At 43.0% G+C, this 23,060-nt stretch overlaps 1 protein-coding gene across 2 annotated transcripts in view; it reads left to right on the plus strand.

The window, feature by feature from the left end:
• Positions 1 to 23,060, plus strand: part of entpd5a (ectonucleoside triphosphate diphosphohydrolase 5a) — a 37,305-nt gene extending 14,245 nt beyond the window's left edge. The window contains exons 5-14 of one of the 2 annotated variants that reach the window (XM_055640150.1): positions 2,493 to 2,568; positions 4,535 to 4,570; positions 6,783 to 6,871; positions 10,096 to 10,175; positions 13,568 to 13,629; positions 14,421 to 14,522; positions 15,025 to 15,165; positions 15,246 to 15,302; positions 18,342 to 18,457; positions 21,452 to 23,060. In XM_055640150.1, the coding sequence (XP_055496125.1) occupies positions 2,493 to 2,568; positions 4,535 to 4,570; positions 6,783 to 6,871; positions 10,096 to 10,175; positions 13,568 to 13,629; positions 14,421 to 14,522; positions 15,025 to 15,165; positions 15,246 to 15,302; positions 18,342 to 18,457; positions 21,452 to 21,538 (846 nt within the window). In that variant the 3' untranslated portion in view covers positions 21,539 to 23,060. The remainder of the gene's footprint in view (positions 1 to 2,492; positions 2,569 to 4,534; positions 4,571 to 6,782; positions 6,872 to 10,095; positions 10,176 to 13,567; positions 13,630 to 14,420; positions 14,523 to 15,024; positions 15,166 to 15,245; positions 15,303 to 18,341; positions 18,458 to 21,451) is intronic. The other variant, XM_055640151.1, reaches the window with a different exon arrangement.

The raw sequence follows: 23,060 nt of genomic DNA on the forward strand, positions 1-23,060 counted from the left end.
TGGGCAGAGGGGGACGAAAGGCTTGGGCTTTCAGCCTATTCCGAATCCCCCCCCCGCTTCCCTCGATGTTTTCTCCGGGTTTTCCTTGCAGCCGAGCTCCCATTGTTGTTGCAGCAGCTTCTGTTGATCTCTGCTGGCCATGCTGGATCAGTAAGTACAGAGTTTAAAAAGTCTCCGTTTGCCCTGGAGTTTAGATTTAAGAGGGTTTCCCTGTCATACTTTGTTAGTACTAGGGAGTTAGAACTTAGAAATAAGTTAAAAAGGAACATAAAAGTTAAAAACACACACAATTTTCGCGGAGCTGCCACAACGGCGACTGGACAGGGCCGCGCCATTTTTTTTTTTTTTTTTTTTTTTTTCCCAGTCGAGACAAATGGGATGTTGGGAAAATAGTGGAAGTGTGTGGAACAAAAAGATACTTAGTTGAAGTTGGAGATAGGATCAAAAGTGTTCATGTTGATCAAATGATTCCAGCAAAAGATGAACCAAAACTGAGCATGAAGTCTTAATCCCTGAGTTTTTATCTGAAAGTGAGTTGGAAGAGACCACTGCGATTAAAACACAAAGTTCAGTTAGAACAGACAAAAGATTAGATTCTTCAGGTCAAAGTCAGGGTACTAAAACAGAGCCAAACAAGTTAGATGATCAGGCAGGATCCGTAAACCAGTAGTCAGATTAGGTTTGTAAGTTAAGTAACTCACTGTATAAGTAAACAAAAGTGTGTAAATATGTAAAATAAATATATGATATTATCATTTAGAATTTTATAAATACTGGTTTAAATCAAGTATCACAACAACAAAATTGTAACTGAGTACTTAGATTTAATACTTGAAAAAAGGAGAGCAGTGTAATGTATCATGCATATTCATGTTTATGTTAATGAGTTGGTGTATATAAGCAGGGAATGTTGGGTAATAAAACTCTCTCTCTCGTGATCCAGGCAGCCTGCGTGTAAGTTGTTATTCATTCTGCCGTCTGGAATATGACAGCCTGATTAGTAAATTTGCAGAAATGCAAAAATGGTAGAATTGTAGATAGTAATAAAGATTATCAAGCCATACCAGTGGTACAGATCCGTTGAATATCTGGGGCAGAATTAAAGCAGGAATATGGCGTGTTTGCCTTCGTCATTTGGGGCATTGAGTATAAAAGTTGGCAAGTCACATTACAGCTGTAAGGAATTTCGGTTGCACCACATTTGGAGTATTGTGTCCAGTTCTGTACAGGAAGCATGTGGAGACCTCGGTGAGGGTGTAGAAGAGGTTCCGCAGGATTTGCTTGAATTTAGAGTGCATTAGCTATAAGGAGATCTTGGACAAACCTGGTTTGTTTTTGATTGAGTGCAGAAGGCTGAGGTGCGATCTGATAGAATAATATCAATTACAAATGGTATAGATGATCAGAGTTTTATTTTTTCCTCAAGATGGAAATATTAAATACTTAAGAGCTTAGAGGGAGCAAATTTAAGAGAGATTTTCTGGATAAGGCTTTTATGCAGGGTGGTAGGTGCTAAGGGAAGTGGAATAAACTATATTTGAGATGCATTTTGACCGACACTGGACAGGTAAGGTATTAGAGGGGATATGGAGCTTACACAGGCAGGTGGGACTAGTTTAAATTGGCATCCTGGTTTGGGCACACATCTTGTGCTGAAAGGCCTGTTCCTGTGTTGTACTGGTATATGTTCTATACTACCATGGGCACACTGAAGCAGTTTTAGACCAATCCTGGAAGATGGAGTTGAGCTGGAGAGTTATTTGCCATCCGCTGCAAATATAATGTGTGGAACGGCAACATAGTCAAGCCGTTATAGAAACATAGAAACATAGAAACATAGAAAATAGGTGCAGGAGTAGGCCATTCGGCCCTTCGAGCGTGCACCGCCATTCAATATGATCATGGCTGATCATCCAACTCAGTATCCTGTACCTGCCTTCTCTCCATACCCCCCTGATCCCTTTAGCCACAAGGGCCACAACTAATTCCCTCTTAAATATAGTTATGAAGCACAGAAGTGGGCCCTTCGGCCCACTGCATCCATGCCGACCCCTTCGCCCATCTACTTTGCTCTTTGACCATCTACCTATTTGCCTGCATTAGGAACGTATCCTACTACGCCCTGCCTATTTAGGTGGCTGTCTAAAGGCCTCTCAAACACAGCGATTGTGTTTGCTTCCCCCCCCACCATTCCATATATCAACCACTCTCTGAGAATGAAAATAGCTCTCCCTTCAATTCTCAGTTAAAACTCGTCCGTCTCACTCTAAACGTATCTCCTCCGGCTTTTGATGCTGCCACCATGGGCACATCGTGAATGGGAAGTAAGGGGAACCAATAGATCGACGCTAGTGTTTAATTGTCATATGTTCCGACAGTGGAGCAATTCTTACTTTCAGCAGCAAGTTAAAGAAATAAGAGAAGTGAAACAAGATAAAGAAACAATAATCATGTAAAATCTAAACGTTCTGATGTGTGCTTTCTCAATCTAGATCAAGGAACTTTTTGATGATTCTCCCTTTCTGGTACCAGATGACTGTGTTAGTATCATGAATGGTACATACGAAGGTTGGTGCCAAAATTCACACTTTTATGTTTCTCTGCAGCTGAGAATTGTATCTATCCCTGGGGTTAATGGTAAGCTAATTTCTGCTGAATCAATTGAAATGGAATGAGTATCTAGTGATTCCATGAGGCTGTATGAATTTAGTAAACGGGGCCACAGAAATAGCAACAGCAATACAGCATAATGATATTCACCTACAAATGTTGTCGTTGTTGAAATTACATCGGATGTATTGAGATTTGCCTCCACAATGATCATGAAGCCCGCTTCATCTATCATCATGTTTTTAGCTCGGTGTTGGTCTTTACTACATTTATCTTCTGTGAAGCAACTTGCCATGGTGTTATTTTAATGACAAATTGGTATAATGGCACTTTCAAGAATTAGACCATGGCCATTTTTTTTCTTGTTCTTTGACATAGTTAGTTTAGTTTATTGTCTTCTCTCCGGAGATGCTGCCTGTCCCGCTGAGTTACTCTGGCATTTTTTGTCTATCTTCGGTGTAAACCAGCATCTGCAGTTCCTTTGCACACACTGCTGTAATTCTTGTTATCCATCTCGACTGCATACGATCCCACCTAGTTTAGTCCATGATGGTGCAAGAGGTGGTCAGTGGTTTTCCTTTGCTGAGGTTGGTTTATGGTTGTCCAGGTCGGTTCAAGAATCCGATTGTTGTAGGAAAGTAGCTGTTCCTGAACCTGTTGATGTAGGACGTCAGACGTCTGTACCTCCTACCTGATAGTTGCAGTGAGAAGAGAGGACATGGATCCTCGATGATAGATGCCACCATCTTAAGGCAGCACCTCATGTAGATGCTTTCAATGGTGGGAGGGCTGTGCCTATAATGCATGTCACCATGGTTTACTTGGAAAGACAAGTGCATTGACCATATAAAAGCTGTCGATTCGTTCCCATTGATTGTTTTGATTGCTTTTAGTTTAGAGATACAGCGCAGAAACAGGCCCTTCGGCCCACCAGGTCCGCGCCGACCATCGATCCCCGCACATTAACACCATCCTACACCCACTAGGGACAATTTTTACATTTACCAAGCCAATCAACCTACAAACCTGTACGTCTTTGGAGTGTGGGAAGAAACCGAAGATTTAGGAGAAAACCCACGCAGGTCACGGGGAGTACATACAAACTCCGTACAGACAGAACCCATAGTCGGGATCAAACCCGGGTCTCCGGCGCTGCATTCGCTGTAAGGCAGCAACTCTACCGCTGCACCACCGTGACCGCCACTTTGTTTCTGAAAAGGATTTTGGAATGGACTCCACAAAGTACTGGCTTTGAAATTGGATCAGATGACTGTGTTGGGGCAGTATTTTTTTTTAATGTATGGTATCATATAGCACAGAAGCTTGAAGGAACGATTCCATTGTCCCACTCTGTAAATCTCCATGTCTTAACAAATATCCAACACCTCTTGAGAGTGAAGTTCGAATAGTTCCCACCAACCCTTCTGGCCTACAATCTAGAAAATTAAATTGTGGATGAAATGAAAGGTGATTTTCCTCTCTTCCCCAATTCCCCACCCCTAACATTTTTGTTGATCACCTTTTTGTAAAATTGGCGGTGTTTGTACCCGAAAAGGAAAATGACCAAAAATTCAGTGGAGCAAGCATCGAAAGAAATCTTCAACAGGATAAAGAATAAACTAAACGTACTTGATAATCATGTTATTTGTTTCATAACTACCACAGCAAGGTTAACAGCTTGTTCAAAGCTCATAAAGTTATGGCTGTGTGAGGAAAGAGTACAGCATTAACTTTAATGTTAACGTTATCATTTAACATGTGTGTTAAATGTTAACATTTACCATTTGTTAAAATTGTATCCAGGCAATTAACCTAAACATGTTCTTTGTTCTATGTTCTTTGATTTGCTTGCTCTTTATAAAACACTTTAACTGAAAATGTTGCTGTTTATGATGATTGTTTCATTTTTTTTTAATATTTGCAGGAATTTTAGCCTGGATCACAATAAACTTCCTGACTGGTACGTTGATCATTTATTTTATCTTCCTCTTGCCACCTTTGAGAAAAAAATATTTTATTTCTTGGAATTTTTTTTTCACAAAATGCTCTAGCTTTTGTTTTTTTTCTGTAGCATGTTGAGGTTCACATTTTCATATCCATTTACATACTGTAGCCAGAAATCCATGGAATATTAATCATTCTTGATTTAGCCGTAACAAAATATGCAAACCATTGTATTGGCATTTGGTTATTTGGCACAGGTGTTGGCAATCTTTCAGCTCTGAGGGCCATGTGATTCTTGTTAAATAATTAATTCCATATAATGATGTAAACTATATATAGACATAGAAACATAGAAATTAGGTGCAGGAGTAGGCCATTCGGCCCTTCGAGCCTGCACCGCCATTCAATATGATCATGGCTGATCATCCAACTCAGTATCCCGTACCTGCCTACTCTCCATACCCCCTGATCCCCTTAGCCACAAGGGCCACATCTAACTCCCTCTTAAATATAGCCAATGAACTGGCCTCAACTACCCTCTGTGGCAGAGAGTTCCAGAGATTCACCACTCTCTGCGTGAAAAAAGTTCTTCTCATCTCGGTTTTAAAGGATTTCCCCTTTATCCTTAAGCTGTGACCCCTTGTTCTGGACTTCCCTAAAATCGGGAACAATCTTCCTGCATCTAGCCTGTCCAACCCCTTAAGAATTTTGTAAGTTTCTATAAGATCCCCTCTCAATCTTCTAAATTCTAGAGAGTATAAACCAAGTCTATCCAGTCTTTCTTCATAAGACAGTCCTGACATCCCAGGAATCAGTCTGGTGAACCGTCTCTGCACTCCCTCTATGGCAATAATGTCCTTCCTCAGATTTGGAGACCAAAACTGTACGCAATACTCCAGGTGTGGTCTCACCAAGACCCTGTACAACTGCAGTAGAACCTCTCTGCTCCTATACTCAAATCCTTTTGCAATGAAAGCTATATCAAGATACAATAACAGATTCTTCTTCTTGCGTTTGAGGCAGCAGAGGTTGTTATTTCTGCTGCTGTCTCTGTTTGTTGTCATTCGCCTGACTGAGGTCAGCTGACAGGGCTCACCACGGGGAGGTCGACAACATGAGTCCTACAATAACAGCTTTTGAAAGACATTTGGAGAGGTAGAGATGGAAGGGGAGGGTTGAATGGGATGTGAGCCAAACAAACATGGGCAAATGGACAAGCCTGTTTCTGCGCTGTATGATTCTATAAAGTAATACTTAGTTTCTAACTCGTAATTCTTGATTCAACTGGGAAACAGGAAGGGCTTTCTGCAGGCCAAAACAGGAAACGTATCCTTTAGGCTTTAGAGATGGAAACAGACTCTTCGACCATCCAAGTCCGCGCCGACCCGTAATCACCCCATACATAGAAACACAGAAAACAGGTGCAGGAGTAGGCCATTCAGCCCTTCGAGCCAGCACCACCATTCAATATGATCATGGCTGATCATCCAAAATCAGTATTCTGTTCCCGCTTTCTCCCCATAGCCCTTGATTCCGTAGGTAGACACAAAATGCTGGAGTAATTCAGCTGGACAGGCAGCATCTCTGGAGAGAAGGAATGGGTGATGTTTCGGGTCGGGACCCTTCTTCAAACTCACTTGATTCCGTTAGCCCTATGAGCTATATCTAACTCTCTCTTGAATACATCCAGTGAATTGGCCTAACACTGCCTTCTGTGGCAGAGAATTCTACAGATTCACAACTCTCTGGCTGAAAAAGTTTTTCCTCATCTCAGTCCTAAATGGCCTACCGCTTATTGTTAAGCTGGCTATACACTAGCACTGTCCTACACACTAGGGACAATATACAATTTTTACTGAAGCCAATTAACTTAGAAACCTGTACGTCTTTGGAGTATGGGAGAAAACCAGAGCACCCGGAGAAAACCCATGCAGTCAGAGGGAGAATGTACAAACTCCGTACAGACAGTCAGGATTGAACTGGATCTCTGGCGCTGTAAGGCAGCAACTCTACCGCTGTGCCGCCCAGAGAAGAATTAGATATCAATTAGTTGAGTCTGTCTCTCAACAACTTTGCGAAACCCGTTTGCCTTTTAATGTTACACTGATAGTGGGGAGAGGTTAATTTGTTCTTGGTCCGTTCAGCCTGTGAGCCAAGTAGCCTCTATTTCCAAAGTATGAGGTCTGCAATAGAATAAGAATGTGACTTTCTTTACATGCAATTTATAGGTCACTTGTACAGTACAAACGAGAGCAGTGTTGGAATCCTGGACCTGGGAGGTGCTTCCACACAGATCACATTCCTTCCTCAAGCTGAGGTACGTAAACTACCAAACACTCGAATCAAGTTGAAGTTGAACTTGTTGCAACTAATGTTGAATAACATCCCTTTCCCCAGCCCATTTCTTTAAAAAAAAAACCCACCTCTTTCTCTGTCATGTTCCATCAGGGTGTGGGGGAAGAAAGAACATGCCAATTAATACCTGATGCAAAGCACATTTGCAGTTACTGAAATGTATAGCATACGCAATTTAATGGCCAGCAGACATCACCGGTACAATAGGAAATCAAGCAAGCTATTTACCCCTGGACACTCTTGCCTTGTTCAATAAAATTGGATTTGATTGGTGACCTAACTCCATTTACCTGGCTTTGCCTTAGCTTCCTTGATGTCCGCTTAACCAAAGATAATAATAAATCTGAGAATAGTAAGCAACTTGCAGAAGAAAATTATAGAATTGTACCTCGATCTATGTATTTCCTGATATCGCTCTTGGGGCGGCACAGTGGCGCAGCGGTAGAGTTGCAACCTTGCAGCGCCGTAGACCCGGGTTCGATCCCAACAACGGGCGCTGTCTGTACGGAGTTTGCACATTCTCCCCGTGACCTGCGTGGATTTTCTCCGAAATCTTTGGTTTCCTCCCACACTCCAAAGACGTACAGGTTTGTAGGTTAATTGGCTTGGTGTATGTGTAAAAAAAGTCCCTAGTGTGTGGAGGATAGTGTTAATGTGCGGGTATCGCTGGTCGGTTTGGACTCGGTGGGCCGAAGGGCTTTTTCCGCACTGTATCGCTAAACTAAACTAAACTAAATTAAATGCCTGGCCCCGATTTTTCGGCAATTTCCTCTGGTCCTAGACTTTTTAGTTAGTGGAAATGGCATCTTTGTAATACTCTGCCAGTCTTCTCTTTGGCTACCCTGTTGTTTATCTTTTAATATCTTGACACCTTCCAGATGTAACCTTTTGTTATCCTGGTATCTTTTCTGATAAATCCAACGCAACGTTACTCGTAAGATCAAAATATCCTTCCGAAGATAGATTGCTCATGGTGTCAACCAACCACTGCTTTGAAATCCTTCATATATATTTGATTACATCTATTCCCATGTATTCTGGTCCTCCATATATTATATAATATTATTGACTGAAACACCATTATACTTCTTGTTTAAGAGGGGACTGCAGATGCTGGAAAATCGAAGGTAGACAAAAATGCTGGAGAAACTCAGCGCTCCTATGGAGCGAAGGAAATAGGCAACATTTCGGGTCAAGACCCTTCTTGATTATTCTTCTTGATTATTAAACTTCTTGATTATTTTCTATACCTGCCTATAATTAATTAAATGTCCAATACATCTTACTAAACATCCAATACTTACCACTATGAAAAATATGATTTCATCATGGATGTCAAATAGATGATCTCTTCAGATATCATGCTTCTGCAAAGGTTAAAGATTAAAGAGATTGAAGTTAGAATCGCCGGTCGTAGATTTGCTTTTCCAATCAACCTCACTGTCCATTGGCACCCACATTCTGTTGTCCATATAGTCAACCCAATCTGCTATTTTATTCTGCAATTTATACCGATAGTTTTATGCAATTAAAGACAATTAATTAAAAGTAATTTAAAGTATTTACTGTGGCTGAACTGGAAGACTAGCCATGATATTATTTAGTTCCACATGGACACAGCAGATGATGAAATAAGATTTCTGTCAGCTTTCCCTCAGGAGTGCACTAAAGATCACTGAAGATCAACCTAAATTTTATACTTAATTTTCTAGAGACCTTAAGGCCACAACTTTTCCCACTGAGAGTAGGGAAGATTCAAACAAGGGGACATGACTTGAGAATTAAGGGATTGAAGTTTAGGGGTAACATGAGGGGGAACTTCTTTACTCAGAGAGTGGTGGCTGTGTGGAATGAACTTCCAGTGAAGGTGGTGGAGGCAGGTTCGTTTTTATCATTTAAAAATAAATTGGATAGTTATATGGACGGGAAAGGAATGGAAGGTTATGGTCTGAGCGCAGGTATATGGGACTAGGGGAGAATATGTGTTCGGCTCGGACTAGAAGGGTCGAGATGGCCTGTTTCCATGCTGTAATTGTTATATGGTTATATGGTTAAAACTGTCTCAGTCTGAGATGTCAATGCTACCAATTCAGATAGACATCTAAATCAGCATGGATGAGTAGGACGGTAGAGCCTGTTTCCATGTCGTGCAGGAAGGAGCTGCAGATGCTGGTTCAAACCTAAGATATAGACAAAAAGCTGGAGTAACTCAGTGGGTTCAAGCAGTATATGTGGAGAAAAGGAAAGGAACAGGTGACATTTCGGGTCGAGATCCGAAACGTCACCTATTCCTTTTCTCCAGAGATGCCTTCTGACCCGCTAAGTTACTCCAGCTTTTTGTGTCTATCTTCCATTTAGTATAGCTCTATGACTCTCACTGAATAATACTTAACTCACTAGAAAGCTTTATTTAATTTACCTTCATGTTCATAAGTTCTAGGAGCAGAATTAGGCCATTCAGCCCATCAAGTCTAGTCCGCCATTCAATCATGGCTGATCTATCTTTCCCTCTTAACCCCATTCTCCTGCCTTCTCCCCATAACGCCTGACACCCGTACTAATCAAGCCTCTTGTGAAAAGATTCTTACCATCATTCCAAATTGTTATAGCTTCTTTCAAAGCCACATTCACTCCACGCTTACAGGCTAAGGATTTTATTTCCCTTCTTGTGACTCTCCAGGATGCATTTGTTTCAAATCTAGTCTCGGGCACCAACTTGGTGGATGCGAGTTCACCTTGGAAAATTGTGTTCTAACACACATTCACAGTAAATTGTCGGGTTTTGCTGAAATAGCGTACAACCCAAAGAGCTGAGAAAGTAACATTAACTTAACATGGCAATTTACATGGGTGGCACAGTGGCACAGAAGTAGATTTGCTGCCTTACAATGCTTGCAATGCTGGAGACCCGGGTTCGATCCCGACTACGGGTGCTGTCTGTACGCAGTTTGTACATTACCCCCGTGACCTGCGTTGTGGGTTTTCTCTGAGATCTTCGGTTTCATCCCACACTCCAAAAATGTACAGGTTTGTAGGTAAACTGGCTTGGTAAATGTAAAAATTGTCCCTCGTGTGTGCCGATCGCTGGTCGGCATGGACCCGGTGGGCCGAAGGGCCTATTTGTGCTCTGTATCTCTAAAAATAAACTAAACTAAAACATGTGGTTCTTCTTTTTCAATCTTGTAGAGTACACTTCATGCTGCCCCTGAAGACTTTATCAGTTCCTTTGAAATGTTTAACAATTCCTACAAGCTCTACAGCCACAGGTCTGATTCTTAATACCAACCTTTTAATAGTCCTTACTGCAAAGATATCATTGATGATTATTTAGTGTTAAGTAGACAAAAATGTTGGAGAAACTCAGCGGGTGAGGCAGCATCTATGGGGCGAAGGAATAGGTGACGTTTTGAGTCCCTTCTTCAGACTGATGTGTGGGTGGGAAGAAGAAAGGAAGAGGCAGAGACAGTAGGCTGTGGGGGAGCTGGGAAGGGAAGGGGAGGGGAAGGAGGGAGAAAGCAAGGACTACCTGAAATTGGAGGTCAATGTTCATACCGCTGGGGTGTAAACTACCCAAGCGAAATATGAGGTGCTGCTCCTCCAATTTGCAGTGGGACTCACTCTGGCCATGTTAAGTACACTATATTTGTTGAAGAAAATTGATAGAATTTCTAATTCATGGCAAATTGAATATTTTTTGTTCGGCAATCTATTTAAAGGTTTATTGAGTGGAATTGTCTGATATGTCACATCTTTGAATTTAATTCAATGTTTGTTCTTAAAGGTAAAATATTTAGTCAAGGTATTAATTCATGAGAACAGTGCTGTTGATGTAGTCTGTGTAGATTTTTTAACAAAGATTGCAGGCTGATGCAAGGGAGAATGACAAATTGGATCTAGAACTTGCTGTGGCGGGAGCAAAACAAAGAAATGGTTATTCCATCAACCTTTGATTTTTCCAACATCTGCAGTTCCTTCTTAAACAAATGGTTATTGGGTGCTTTTATGACTAGAAGACTCTTTCCAGTGGAGTTCCACTGGGGTCCGTACTCCGTATGCAGCGTTTTGTAATGCATGTTCGTGATCTAGTCCTGAATGTAGGAAACATGAAAGCGTTTGCAAATGATACAAAAATTGGCCATATGGTTAACAACGAGAAAAGCAGGAAGATGCTATAAGATCACCCCTCATCCTCTGGCGCTCCAAGGAGTAAATTAGTGAGTGTAAGCTGGGAGTCTGGCTATGGACTGGTCAGGTCTGGTGTTAACGTGTAGGAAAGAACTGCAGGTGCTGGCGGACACCAAAGATAGACAAAATGCTGGAGTAACTCAGCAAGACGGGCAGCATCTCTGGAGAGAAGGAATGGGTGACATTTCGGGTCGAGGTCCTTCTTCAGAGTAGACTGAGAGTCAGGGGAGATGGAATCTCGCAATATGGAAGGGTAAGGTGTGAAAACGACAGATCAAAGTTGGTCTGGTCAGTTGAGCAGAGGCACTGCAAGTGAGGTTAATCCTGAGAAACTTGAGAGGGAAATGAGTGTGCAATAATACAACAAAAGAGTTCAATAAATGAGAGTAGATTGTGCGTGCGGATGAAGAGAAGGACTGTGAAGTGTGTGTCCACTGATCCTTAACAATAGCAGCAGGAGTCAATAAAGTAGTGAATGGTACACGGGCTGCTATCCTTTAATGACCAAGGCATTAAAAGCAGGGTGGTTATGATATGTAGATACAAGACCAGTAAGACGACAGTTTCAGTACTGCAGACATTTGAGGTCACCTCATTAGGGGAGAGATGTGATTGTTAAGGAGGGACCTCCGGGGGACAGTGTGAACTACTATCTACCTCTGGTGACCTCTATGTTTGATCAGACTTTGCTGGCTTTATCTTGCACTAAACGTTATTCCCTTATCATGTATCGGTACACTCTGAATGGCTCGATTGTAATCATGTGTTGTATTTCCGCTGACTGATTAGCACGCAACAAAAGCTTTTCACTGTACCTCGGTACACGTGACAATAAACGGAACTGGACTAACCTGGAGTGCAAAAGACATTGATTAAAATGTTTTCAGAGCTGTGAAATTCTAGCTGTGCACGATTGGATAATTTCCCTTGGGGTAGAAAAGGTTGATAGGAGACTTTGTTGTCTCTTAGACCAAAGAAAGTTTGAGGGGAACAGATAAAGTGGCGCATTAACACCGGCTAAGCAAATATGTTTCTGCATCTCTCTGTCTCCATCACGGGGGGACAGTCTAATCATTGACGTCCACTAGAATCACACTGACTCCCACACTACCGTGATTACTCTGCCACCCACCCTGCCTATGGTAATCCCTCTGGCTCCAACGCATCTGCCCGCAAGTTAAGGGTTTCCACTCCAGGACTTCTGAGGTACTTTTTTTTCCTTCAGTAAATGCGGCTTCCAGCCCTCTGTTGCGGATGGAGCTCTCACCTGCGTTGCCTCAATTCCAGTGGTTCTGCTCGAGCTTCCCCTCCGCCAGTCTGAAGGAGGGTCCCATCCCGAAGAGTAGTCTGTCCATTCCCTCCACCATCCCGCTGAGTTCCTCCAGCACTTTGTTGAAGAATCCAGCATCTGCAGTGTCTCTTATCTCTTTATTTCTTCCCATATTTTTTTGCCCCAATACACATTGACTAGCAGGTTTTAATTATTACCATCCCTTGAAGTTCCAAATCCATCTTAAGGTCTTGCCACATCCACCATTTGCCTTTGCATCCAGGGATATTATGTTTGCACAAATAACCATCCCATTTTACACCAGGGATTGAACACTGGAGTTTCCTGCCAGCAAGCTCTTTTCCATACAATAGGGTGTGTTTATTTGTTAAGCCTCTTGTTGCAGGCACCGCCGGTTCACTTAGTGTTAGACTGTTAAAGTACGACCAGGTTAATTGCTCCTTCTCGACAAGTACACATTTAAACCTCTGTTTTTGGCTCTCAGATATTGAATTCAGACAGCATTTTGAAAGACAATATTTTGATTTGCTTTTGCCTCGAGATAACATTAAATGTTTGACCAGTTTTGGTCCCCTAATTTGAGGAAGGACATTCTTGCTATTGAGGGAGTGCAGAGTGGGTTCACGAGGTTAATTCCCGTGATGGCAGGTCTGTCATATGATGAAAGAATGGAGAAACTGGGCTTGTATTCACTAGAATTTAGGATGAGAGGGAATCTTATAGAAATATATAAAATTATTAAGAGATTGGACACGCTAGATGCAGGAAACATGTTCCCGATGTTGGGGGAGTCCAGAACCAGGGGCCACAGTTTAAGAATAAGGGGTAGGCCATTTAGAACTGAGATGAGGAAAAACTTTTTCACTCAGAGTTGTGAATTTGCGGAGTACTTTGCAGTGGAGGCCGATTCACTGGATGCATTCAAAAGAGAGTTAGATAGAGCTCTTAGGGTTAGCGGAATCAAGGGGTATGGGGAGAAGGCAGAAGCAGGGTACTGATTGCGGTTGAACAGCCATGATCACATTGAATGGCTCAAAGGGTCGAATGGCCTACTCCTGCACCTATTGTCTATGTATCTATATGTAATATTTCTTTAAGTATATTGTAGGAACTATTTTGTCACTCTCAATAATCTTTTAAGATTTTGCAAAAGATTCTGACGTTTTCTATTTCTTGACATAGTTATTTGGGCCTTGGATTGAAAGTAGCAAGGCAGGCCGTACTGGGAGCTTTGGAAGCAAAAGGTAAGCACTGTACTTTTTAACTGTACATCAGACTTCTGCCCTGGATCAATTGTCTTTGAACAGGGTTCTGGAGAAGAGGAGATTATACACTTCCTGATAACGTAATTTAATGTGCAGGCTCCCAGTGGTCTAGAACTTAAACCCAGAGAAGAACCCTTGCTTTGGAGACAATACAACGACTGCTGGACAGTTGTTTAAATGTCATGTAATGAATATAACGAAGCCAAAACCAGGCAGGTCTTGATCGTGTTCATCACAAGAATTGTTTCCCCATCCCCCTACCCATCAGGAGGGAAGTGAATCTGCAATAAAAGGAGAGATAAGGTGGCACAGTGTTACAACGGGAGAGTTGCTGCCTTACAGCACCAGAGGCCCTGGCTCCATCCGGTCTACGGGTGCTGTCAGTTCGGAGTTTGTATGTTCTCTCCATGACCTGCTTGGGTTTTCTCCGGGAGCTCTGGTTTCCTCGCCCACAATCCTAAGACGTACATATTTGTCAGCTAATTGGCTTTGTTAAAGATTGTAAATTGTCCCTAGTGTGCCGGTTAGTGTTAGTGTGCGGGGATCGCTTGTCTGTGCGGACCTGGTGGGCTGAAGGGTCTGTTTCCCGCGGCATCACCAAACAAAAGGCGGGACTGTGAAGGAAGAAACAGTGTGTCATTTGCACATGATGATCAATAATAAGAGACCCACACTTTCACATGGAGGCTTTTAAATCTGCAATATCTTCACGACGTATCTTTCATCTCCTTTATAAGTTATATTGTTCTGAAAGCCCTTCTTCCCCTCAGCAGATGCGAGCAAAAGATACAGAAGTTCATGTTTACCACCGTTCCTGAAGGCTGAATGGAAATTCAGTGGTGTCAACTATAAATTTGGTGGAATTAAGGATGGTAAGGAACGTTTAACCTGTCAACTCTTGAGTGGAGAAAAACTGTACAGTGTGTGGTAAAATTAAACCTCCCTCTTACTTAGGCAGCCTGCGTTAGAATCATGCGCTAGAATCATGTTTGTAATCGTCAGGAAGCGAGCGGGCAAGATCATCTCTGACCCCTCTCACCCTGGCCACAAACTCTTTGAATCGCTTCCCTCTGGAAGGCGACTCCGGACTGTCAAAGCTACCACAGCCAGACATAAAAACAGTTTTTATCCACGAGTAGTTGCTCTACTCAACAGCCAAAAAATCTGTAGCCTCCCTTTGATCTGGTATTTTGTTGGCTCACATGCTTGATCAATGGTGTTTTATCATGAATGTTTTATTATTATTAATGTTTAGTGTTTTCCGAGTCAATCGTAACTGTCACTGTATGTCATGTTGTTACTTGTGGGCGGAGCACCAAGGCAAATTCCTTGTATGTGAATACTTGGCCATGAAACTTACTTACTTACTTTCAGTTCCCTCCAGCTACCAATCCTGCTACAAGGAAGTCATTAAGGTGGTACGGAAGAAACTTGATCAGCAAGATGAAATCAAAAAACGTTGTTTTTATGCCTTCTCGTATTACTACGATCGAGCAGTGGATGCGGGAATAATTGGTGAGCAAGGAAAATGTTTTCCTAGTCCTTCTGCACAGTTTTTAGAAACCAGTGTTGATGATCTTTTTGTTTTGTTTTAGATCACGAAAAAGGCGGTGTAATACTTGTGAAGGATTTTGAATTAAAAGCAGAGGAAGGTAACCATATTTAATCTCTGAATTTGGAATATTCTTTAATAGCCTGATAAGTGTCCCGACCTGAAACGTTGGTTAGGGAGGTGCGCCAGAGATGCTGCCTGACTTACTGAGTTACTCCAGCACTTTGTGTTTTATTCTTTGATAGTATGTTACGCAGAAGGTTTGCAATCTGGCACCTTACAGCCCATGCTGGCAAAGAATGAGACAAGATGGGTTGAAGGGCCTGTCTCTGTCCTGTATGACTCTGTGTTCATTACTCCCAAGTATGACAAAAATGATAGGAGTAGAATTAAACCATTCGGCCCATCAAGTCTTCTCCGCCATTCAACCATGGCTGATCCATCTCTCCCTCCTAACCCCATTCTCCAGCCTTCTCCCCATAATCTCTGACACCCGTACTATTCAAAAATCTATCTATCTCTGTCTTAAAAATATCCACTGACTTGGCCTCTACAGCCTTCTGTGGCAAATAATTCCACAGATTCATCATCCTCTGACTAAATAAATTTCTCATCTCCTTCCTAAAAGAACATTAATTAATTCTGAGGCTATGACCTCTTGTCCAAGACTCTCCCACTAGTGGAAACATCCTCTCCACATCCACTCTATCCAAACCTTTCACTATTTGGTAAGTTTCAATGAGGTCCCCCCTTCTTTCTTCTAACCTCCTGCGAGTACAGGCCCAGTGCCGACTAACGCTCATCATAGATTAACCTACTTATTCCTGAGATATAGTGCAGGTAGACAGGAAATGCTGGAGTAACTCAGCGGGTCAGGCGGCAGCTCTGGAGGAAAAGGATGGGTGATGTTTCGGGTCGAGACCCGTAGTGCATTTGATTACAGGGGAAGTAAACAAAGCAATGAATTTGGACATTTTAAAGATACAGAGGAACATAAGGCGAGAGTCCATGTGCATAGACCCCTTAAGATAGATCTCAGGTTTCATGGTGAATGCAGATTATAATAGCGATGTTTAAGAGGCATGTAAGAAATGCATGTGAACAGGTAAAAAGAGAGGTGAGATGCAATAGGGTCATTGTTGTAACTGTTGAGGGCTTGGTAAAACCAACTCTAAAGGGCCTGTTCCACTTAGGCGACTGCCGGCGACTAGGCTGTTGCCGGGGTGTCGCCTGTATGGTCGAGAGTAGTCTTCAGTCGTCCAAAGAATCGCCGCTCCATTTTGAAATGTTCAAAACTTTTCGGCGACAGTTGCCGACCGTGAGCCTGTCGTAGCTTATCTTCTCCTGACATGCGTGCTGTCATAGGCTGTCACCAGGTGACGTAGGTTGGCGCTGGTGCTGAGTTCGGTGAATTCCATTGTCGTAGTCGCCTGCAGTCGCCTAAACAAATTGCCTGTGGGACAGGACCGTTTGTCCACCCGTCGGTTTTTCGGTGACCTGCTACGACTATAACAGTCGCCTAAAGAAATCGCCTAGTGGGACAGGCCCTTTACATACTGTGAAGAGTTTTGGACTCCACATTTAGGGGTGGGAAGTGTTTGTTTTGACAGCACAGATAGTACGTTGGACAGACGCCTGGGATGAAGGGTGGTTGAGCAGGTTATGTCAATATTTGCTGAAGTTTAGAAAATGCAAAACCAGCTTTTTGAAACGTTTAGCATCTGAGGGAACTTTGACAAGGTGAATGCGGAATTCTCTTTCTGATGGACTTAACATAAGAAGACAGAGTTTCTGAATAATAAGTGCCTATTCAAGACAAAGGTGCATATTTTCTCAGTGTGAATCTTTTGAATAGTCTATTGCAGAGCTATAGAGGCTGAATCATTAGAAAACTAAAGGCTAAAGTAGAGAGATGTTTCATGCGACAGGAGACTAGGGTTACAAGAAACAGGCAAGAAAATGTTGAGGCCATGATCAGATAAGCCCGACTTCTATTGAATGGTATTGATCATTTTGTATTGAAAATCAAACTAATTTGAGGGTAAAGGGCCTGTTCCACTGTACGAGGTAATTCAAGTGTTCTCCCGAGTTTCCCCGATTCAGACTCGGAGAATTACGGTAATAGCCGCTCGTAGGTACTCGGGGCTCTCCTGGACATTTTTCAACATGTTGAAAAATCTTCACGAGTCTTCACGAGCTTACCGCGTTTCCCGAGTACCTGCCGTCAGCTTTACGAGCCGCTAAGAGACGTTCCCAAACTCCGACGTACCCGCTACATACATTCTACGTGCTAACCACAAGTTTGATTTTTTTTTAAAACTCGGGAGAGCTCTTGAATTACCTCGTACAGTGGGACAGGCCCTTAACTCCACAAAAAACTTGAAACATTGCATTTGATGCTTTGGAAATATTAGGCAACCTTTGCTTTTCACCTATTCTGCACGGATATTGAAGAGATGTAGGTAGTGGAAGGTACAACAATCAGGAAACAACTGTATGCTTGTTTCTAGCATTTTGATTCTAGGATTCTACGAAACATGCAGAACAGTGAAAGGCTTGGATAGCGTGGATGTGGTGACGATGTTTCCACTAGTGGGAGAGTCTAGGACCAGAGGTTATTGCCTCAGAATTAAAGGACGTCCTTTTAGGAAGGTGACGAGGAGGAATTTCTTTAGTCAGAGGGTGGCGAATCTGTGGAATTCTTTGCCACAGCAGGCTGTGGAGGCCAAGTCAGTGGATATATTTAAGGCAGAGATGGATAGATTCTTGATTAGTACAGGTGTCAGAGGTTACAGGGAGAAGGCAGGAGAGTGGGGTTGGGAGGGAGAGATAGATGGCGGAATAGACGATGGGCTGAATGGCCTAATTCTGCTCCGATCACATGAACTGATATGAGAAAGCCAGACAAGGGACACTGGAAAAGGGATATGCTGTTAGAAGGGATATACGTTTGGTTTAAGAGATGAGGTACATGCTGGCCAGTTAGAGCTAATGGTCCTCTTTCATTGTTTATGTTGTACGTCACCATGTAGATGCTATAGCACAGGGGGATATTTTATGTGTAGTCACTCTGAAGGATCTCAAGCAAAAGTGAATCTTGCTAACCTGTGGTCTTTGTTATGACCCCTTTATATCGCAGTTTGCAAAGACCTCAATGAGGTAATGACAGGCAGCCCTTTCCTATGCATGGACCTGACATATATCACTATCTTACTCAAGGAAGGGTTTGGATTCAACGATGACACAAAACTCCACGTAAGTGTGGCACTCACTTTGTTTTTCTTCATGTTTTAGTCAATGCACGAAAGTTATCAAATGTTACAATGAGGTTTCTTTCACTGGTACACAAAAAAGCTGGAGAAACTCAGCGGGTGCAGCAGCATCTATGGAGCGAAGGAAATAGGCAACGTTTCGGGCCGAAACCCTTCTTCAGACTGATCGGTGGCGAGGGTGGGTGGGGACAAGAAAGGAAAAAGGAGGAGGAGCCCGAAGGCTGGGGGATGGGAGGAGACAGCAGGGGGACTGAGGAAGGGGAGGAGACAGCAAGGACTAACAAAATTGGGAGAATTCGATGTTCATGCCCCCAGGATGCAGACTCCCCAAACGGAATATGAGGTGCTGTTCCTCCAATTTCCGGTGCTGCTGGCTGTGGCCATGGAGGAGACCCAGGACAGAGAGGTCGGAGACGGAGTGGGAGGGGGAGTTGAAGTGCTGAGCAACCTTGGTTATTGCGGACCGAGCGGAGGTGTTCGGCGAAACGATCGCCCAACCTCCGCTTGGTCTCACCGATATAGATCTGCTGACATCTAGAGCAGCGGACGCAATAGATGAGGTTGGAAGAGATGCAGGTAAACCTCTGTCGCACCTGGAACGATTGCTTGGGTCCTTGAACGGAGTCGAGGGGGGAGGTAAAGGGACAAGTGTTGCATCTCTTGCGGTTGCAAGGGAAGGTTTATTTCACTGTTTGGCACACTAAATGCAGACCCAGCCTCTGAACAGAGACATGGATAGTCATGTAATTTGATATATAAACTGTCAGCTCAGACAGGAGTAAACTGGTGCTTTCTGTCTTAAGTGTGTATTACCGGGTGAAAATGGATGTCATCTTGTGATTTTCATCTGTTAAATTCATCCATTTCCAAAGCCTGTATTTTTTTTAAAAATAGTTACAGCATGAAAACAGGCCCTTCGGCCAATCGAGTCTGCACTAGCTAACAATCACCCTGTACACTAGTTCTATCTTTCTGAACCTTCTGAATGTTGTAGTCGGCAGGGCAGTGCTCTGCATATCGCCAACTTGGACAATTTTACATTTTTATCAAGCCAATTAACCTACAAACCTGCACGTCTTTGGAGTGTGGGAGGAAACCGAAGATCTCGGAGAAAACCCACGCAGATCACGGGGAGAACGTACAAACTCCATACAGACAGCGCATACATACATAGTCGGGATTGAACCCGGGTCTCGGGCGCTGCATTTTGCTGCAAGGCAGCAACTCTACCGCTGCGCCACCTACACAATAGGGACAATTTACAGAAGCCAATTGACGTACAAACCTGCATGTCTTTGGAATGTGGGAGGAAACCGGAGCTCCTGGAGAAAACCCACGCATTCACAGCGTGAAGGTGCAAGTTCCGTACAGACAGCACTCGTAGTCAGGATCGAATCTGTGTCTCTGATGCTGTAAGGCAGCAACTCTACAGCCGCACCACTGTGCCACCCTTGCATGGCTTCATGTATACTTAAACTAAATGGAAGTCAGCCTGTAAATTTCAATATAGAATTTAGTTCACTTGTGCACCTGTTGGTTTTCTAAAGGAAGAACCAATTGATGGCAGCTCTTTCTTTTCAATTTTGCCCCAAGTGTGGCGAATTGAAAAGAAAGAGCCAACTTTGCGGTGGCACAGTGGCGCAGCGGTAGAGTTACTGCCTTACAGCGCCAGAGTCTCAGGTTCAATCCTGACTACGGGTGCTGACTGTACGAAGTTTGCACGTTCTTCCAGTGACCAACGTGGGTTTTCTCCAGGATCTCCAGTTTCCTCCCACAAACAGGATTGTAGGTTAAAGGTACACAAAAATGCTGGAAAAACTCAGCAGGTGCAGCGGCATCTATGGAGCGAAGGAAATAGGCAACGTTTCGGGCCAAAACCCCTCTTCAGACTGATGGTGGGTGGGGGGGAGAAGGAAGGAAAAAGGGAGGAGGAGGAGCCCGAGGGCGGGGGGATGGGAGGAGACAGCTCGAGGGTTAAGGAAGGGGAGGAGACAGCAAGGGCTAGCAAAATTGGGAGAATTCAACGTTCATGCCATCCGGACCCAAGCTGCCCAGGCGGAATATGAGGTGCTGTTCCTCCAATTTCTGATATTGCTCACTCTGGCAATGGAGGAGACCCAGGACAGAGAGGTCGGATTGGGAATGGGAGGGGGAGTTGAAGTACTGAGCCACCGGGAGTTCAGGTAGGTTATTGCGGACTGAGTGGAGGTGTTCGGCGAAACGATCGCCCAACCTCCGCTTAGTCTCCCCGATGTAAATCAGCTGACATCTAGAGCAGCGGATGCAGTAGATGAGGTTGGAGGAGATACAGGTGAACCTTTGTCACACCTGGAATGACTGCTCAGCACCCGCTGAGTTTCTCCAGCATTTTTGTGTACCTTCGATCTTCCAGCATCTGCAGTTCCTTCTTGAACAGGGTTGTAGGTTAATTGGCTTGGTATAATTGTAAATAGTCCCTAGTGTGTGTAGGATAGCGTTAGTGTGCAGGGATCGCTGGTCGGCGTGGACTCGGTAGTTCGAAGGTCCTGTTTCCGCTCTTTATCTCTAAACTAAATTGTTCCATATACTCTCACTCAGAGGATAATGGGTATATGGGAGAAACTATCTACCATAACGGCACTCAAAAGATATTTGGAGGGGTGGGAGATTGCAACCTTCACATGGTCTGCCCGGTTTCGACTAATGCAATCAACCTGCCGTGCACAATCAAATAAGATCAAATAGAACAAGTTGCCCTACAACTTTAGGCTGTGCAGGCCAGTCGCAAGAAGAAGCAACACATTTGGACAGGTCTATGGCTAGGAAAGGTTTAGAGGGATATGCGCAGGTGAGACTAGAGTAGATGGGCAACCCTCGTCAGTATGAACAAGATGGGCCGAAGGGCCTATTTCCGTGCTGTCTGACTCTATAAAGTGACCTTGTTGTGAATGGAGGTTTATGCTGTGATAACATTCTCATCCTTTGCTATTATTTTCAGCTGACCAAGAAAGTGAATGATATTGAGACCAGCTGGGCCCTGGGAGCAGCGTTCCAATTCATCCAGTCACTGAAGCCTGCACCCTGAATTGAAGAAAATTATTATTAATGCCATATTTCTGGAGCTACTGATGCACATAATTGTCTTGCTTGTTGTAAGCGGTTTACACTTGCCAGGCCACGGAGGAAGTCATTACCATTGCACTCACTGAAAATAACCCATAGGAGGGGGTTCTCTTGGCTATGTCGCCTCCCCCGTTGATTCACAAGGAAGATGTGGAATGAAAGGTTATTTTTCATCACCCATCGAAAACAATTGAAAAATATAAAAGCACAGAAGTTCATTGACTTCGAAAAACAACAGGTGATACGCATGGATACCCTGTCCCAAAATACTGCTTTGTGATCATTTATTCAAAACTCTGCTCTCGTATTGTATTTCAGGAACAAGCTTTGAGTTTTCAGTAAAGAAAATAATAGTAATACTCCCAACAGGAAATCAAGAAAATGAAGCTGTGTTCCTTTGATGGTCAAAAATGGCATTGACACCAAACCTGATCCAATCTAAATATTTTTCGAAAGAAGCTCCTTCTTAAATGTTTTTAATTGTTTAAAATGTTAAAGGCAATGATTGTTAAACTTTCCTCTTGAACCACTTTTGGCTCTCTCCCAGCAGATGAAAGGAGTGCAGAACGAGAGGCTTAATTTACCTGTGAAGACTAGGAGTACCAGACTTAACTTTACCTGTGAACAATAGGAGAATGCTGCCCTATCAGTCTCGGATGTTTACTAACAATATTAATTTGCTGCCCAGAATTTAATTCTTGTGTGTTTAGGTCGGCCTCGGGAGAGAAGGGCTGAGGAAAGGCAGAGAAGAATAGGATTGGGGATGGAATCTCCCTTTCTCTGATATCATCAATATTGATATTGATCGCAACTCAACGTGACCTCTCTGTCGACCTCTTGAATTACATGGAAGGTACAAAATGGAGTTCCCTGGGTACATGGAGAGTGCAATATCCAGCCTTAATTACACCAAACCTACACATTGACTCGTGCAATAAACAATACCACTAATTTTTCTTTTGAGCCCTCTAGTTTGTGATTCTATAACAAACAGCGACACTGGAAAGACCAAATCATCTTTTACTGCCACGTGGCAATTGAACTGTTTCTTTGCCCTTTGAATGAGAGTTCATCCATTTAATTTATAATCTAGTGGGAGATTAGTTCTTGAACACACCCCTCTATGTAGCAACGTGCCTCTTAAGTTTAAAACTAATCTTTTCACAACTAGGTACGGCTTAGTTCTAGAAATCATTTGATTGCAGAAACAAGTGACTGCTCCATACAAATTTCTTGCAACTGAACCTGATCTCTAAATCCCCCAACATTTCTGACTTCATTCTCGCTCCTGTGAAACAAAATACTTATTTTTTTAAATAATGATTCTTGCACTTAACTTTGGCTGTAATTAGTATTTTGTACAAAAATTCACTTGTAATTATTGCAAATTTTAAAAGAAAGTAACTTGAGTCATGTAAATTCAGTTATTATTGAATGTTTTGTATCAAAATTCAATTTTTTAAATTAAAGAACAGTTAATAGTG

Source organism: Leucoraja erinacea, chromosome 9 (assembly GCF_028641065.1).
Source record: "Leucoraja erinacea ecotype New England chromosome 9, Leri_hhj_1, whole genome shotgun sequence".
Classification (NCBI taxonomy): Eukaryota; Metazoa; Chordata; class Chondrichthyes; order Rajiformes; family Rajidae; genus Leucoraja; species Leucoraja erinaceus.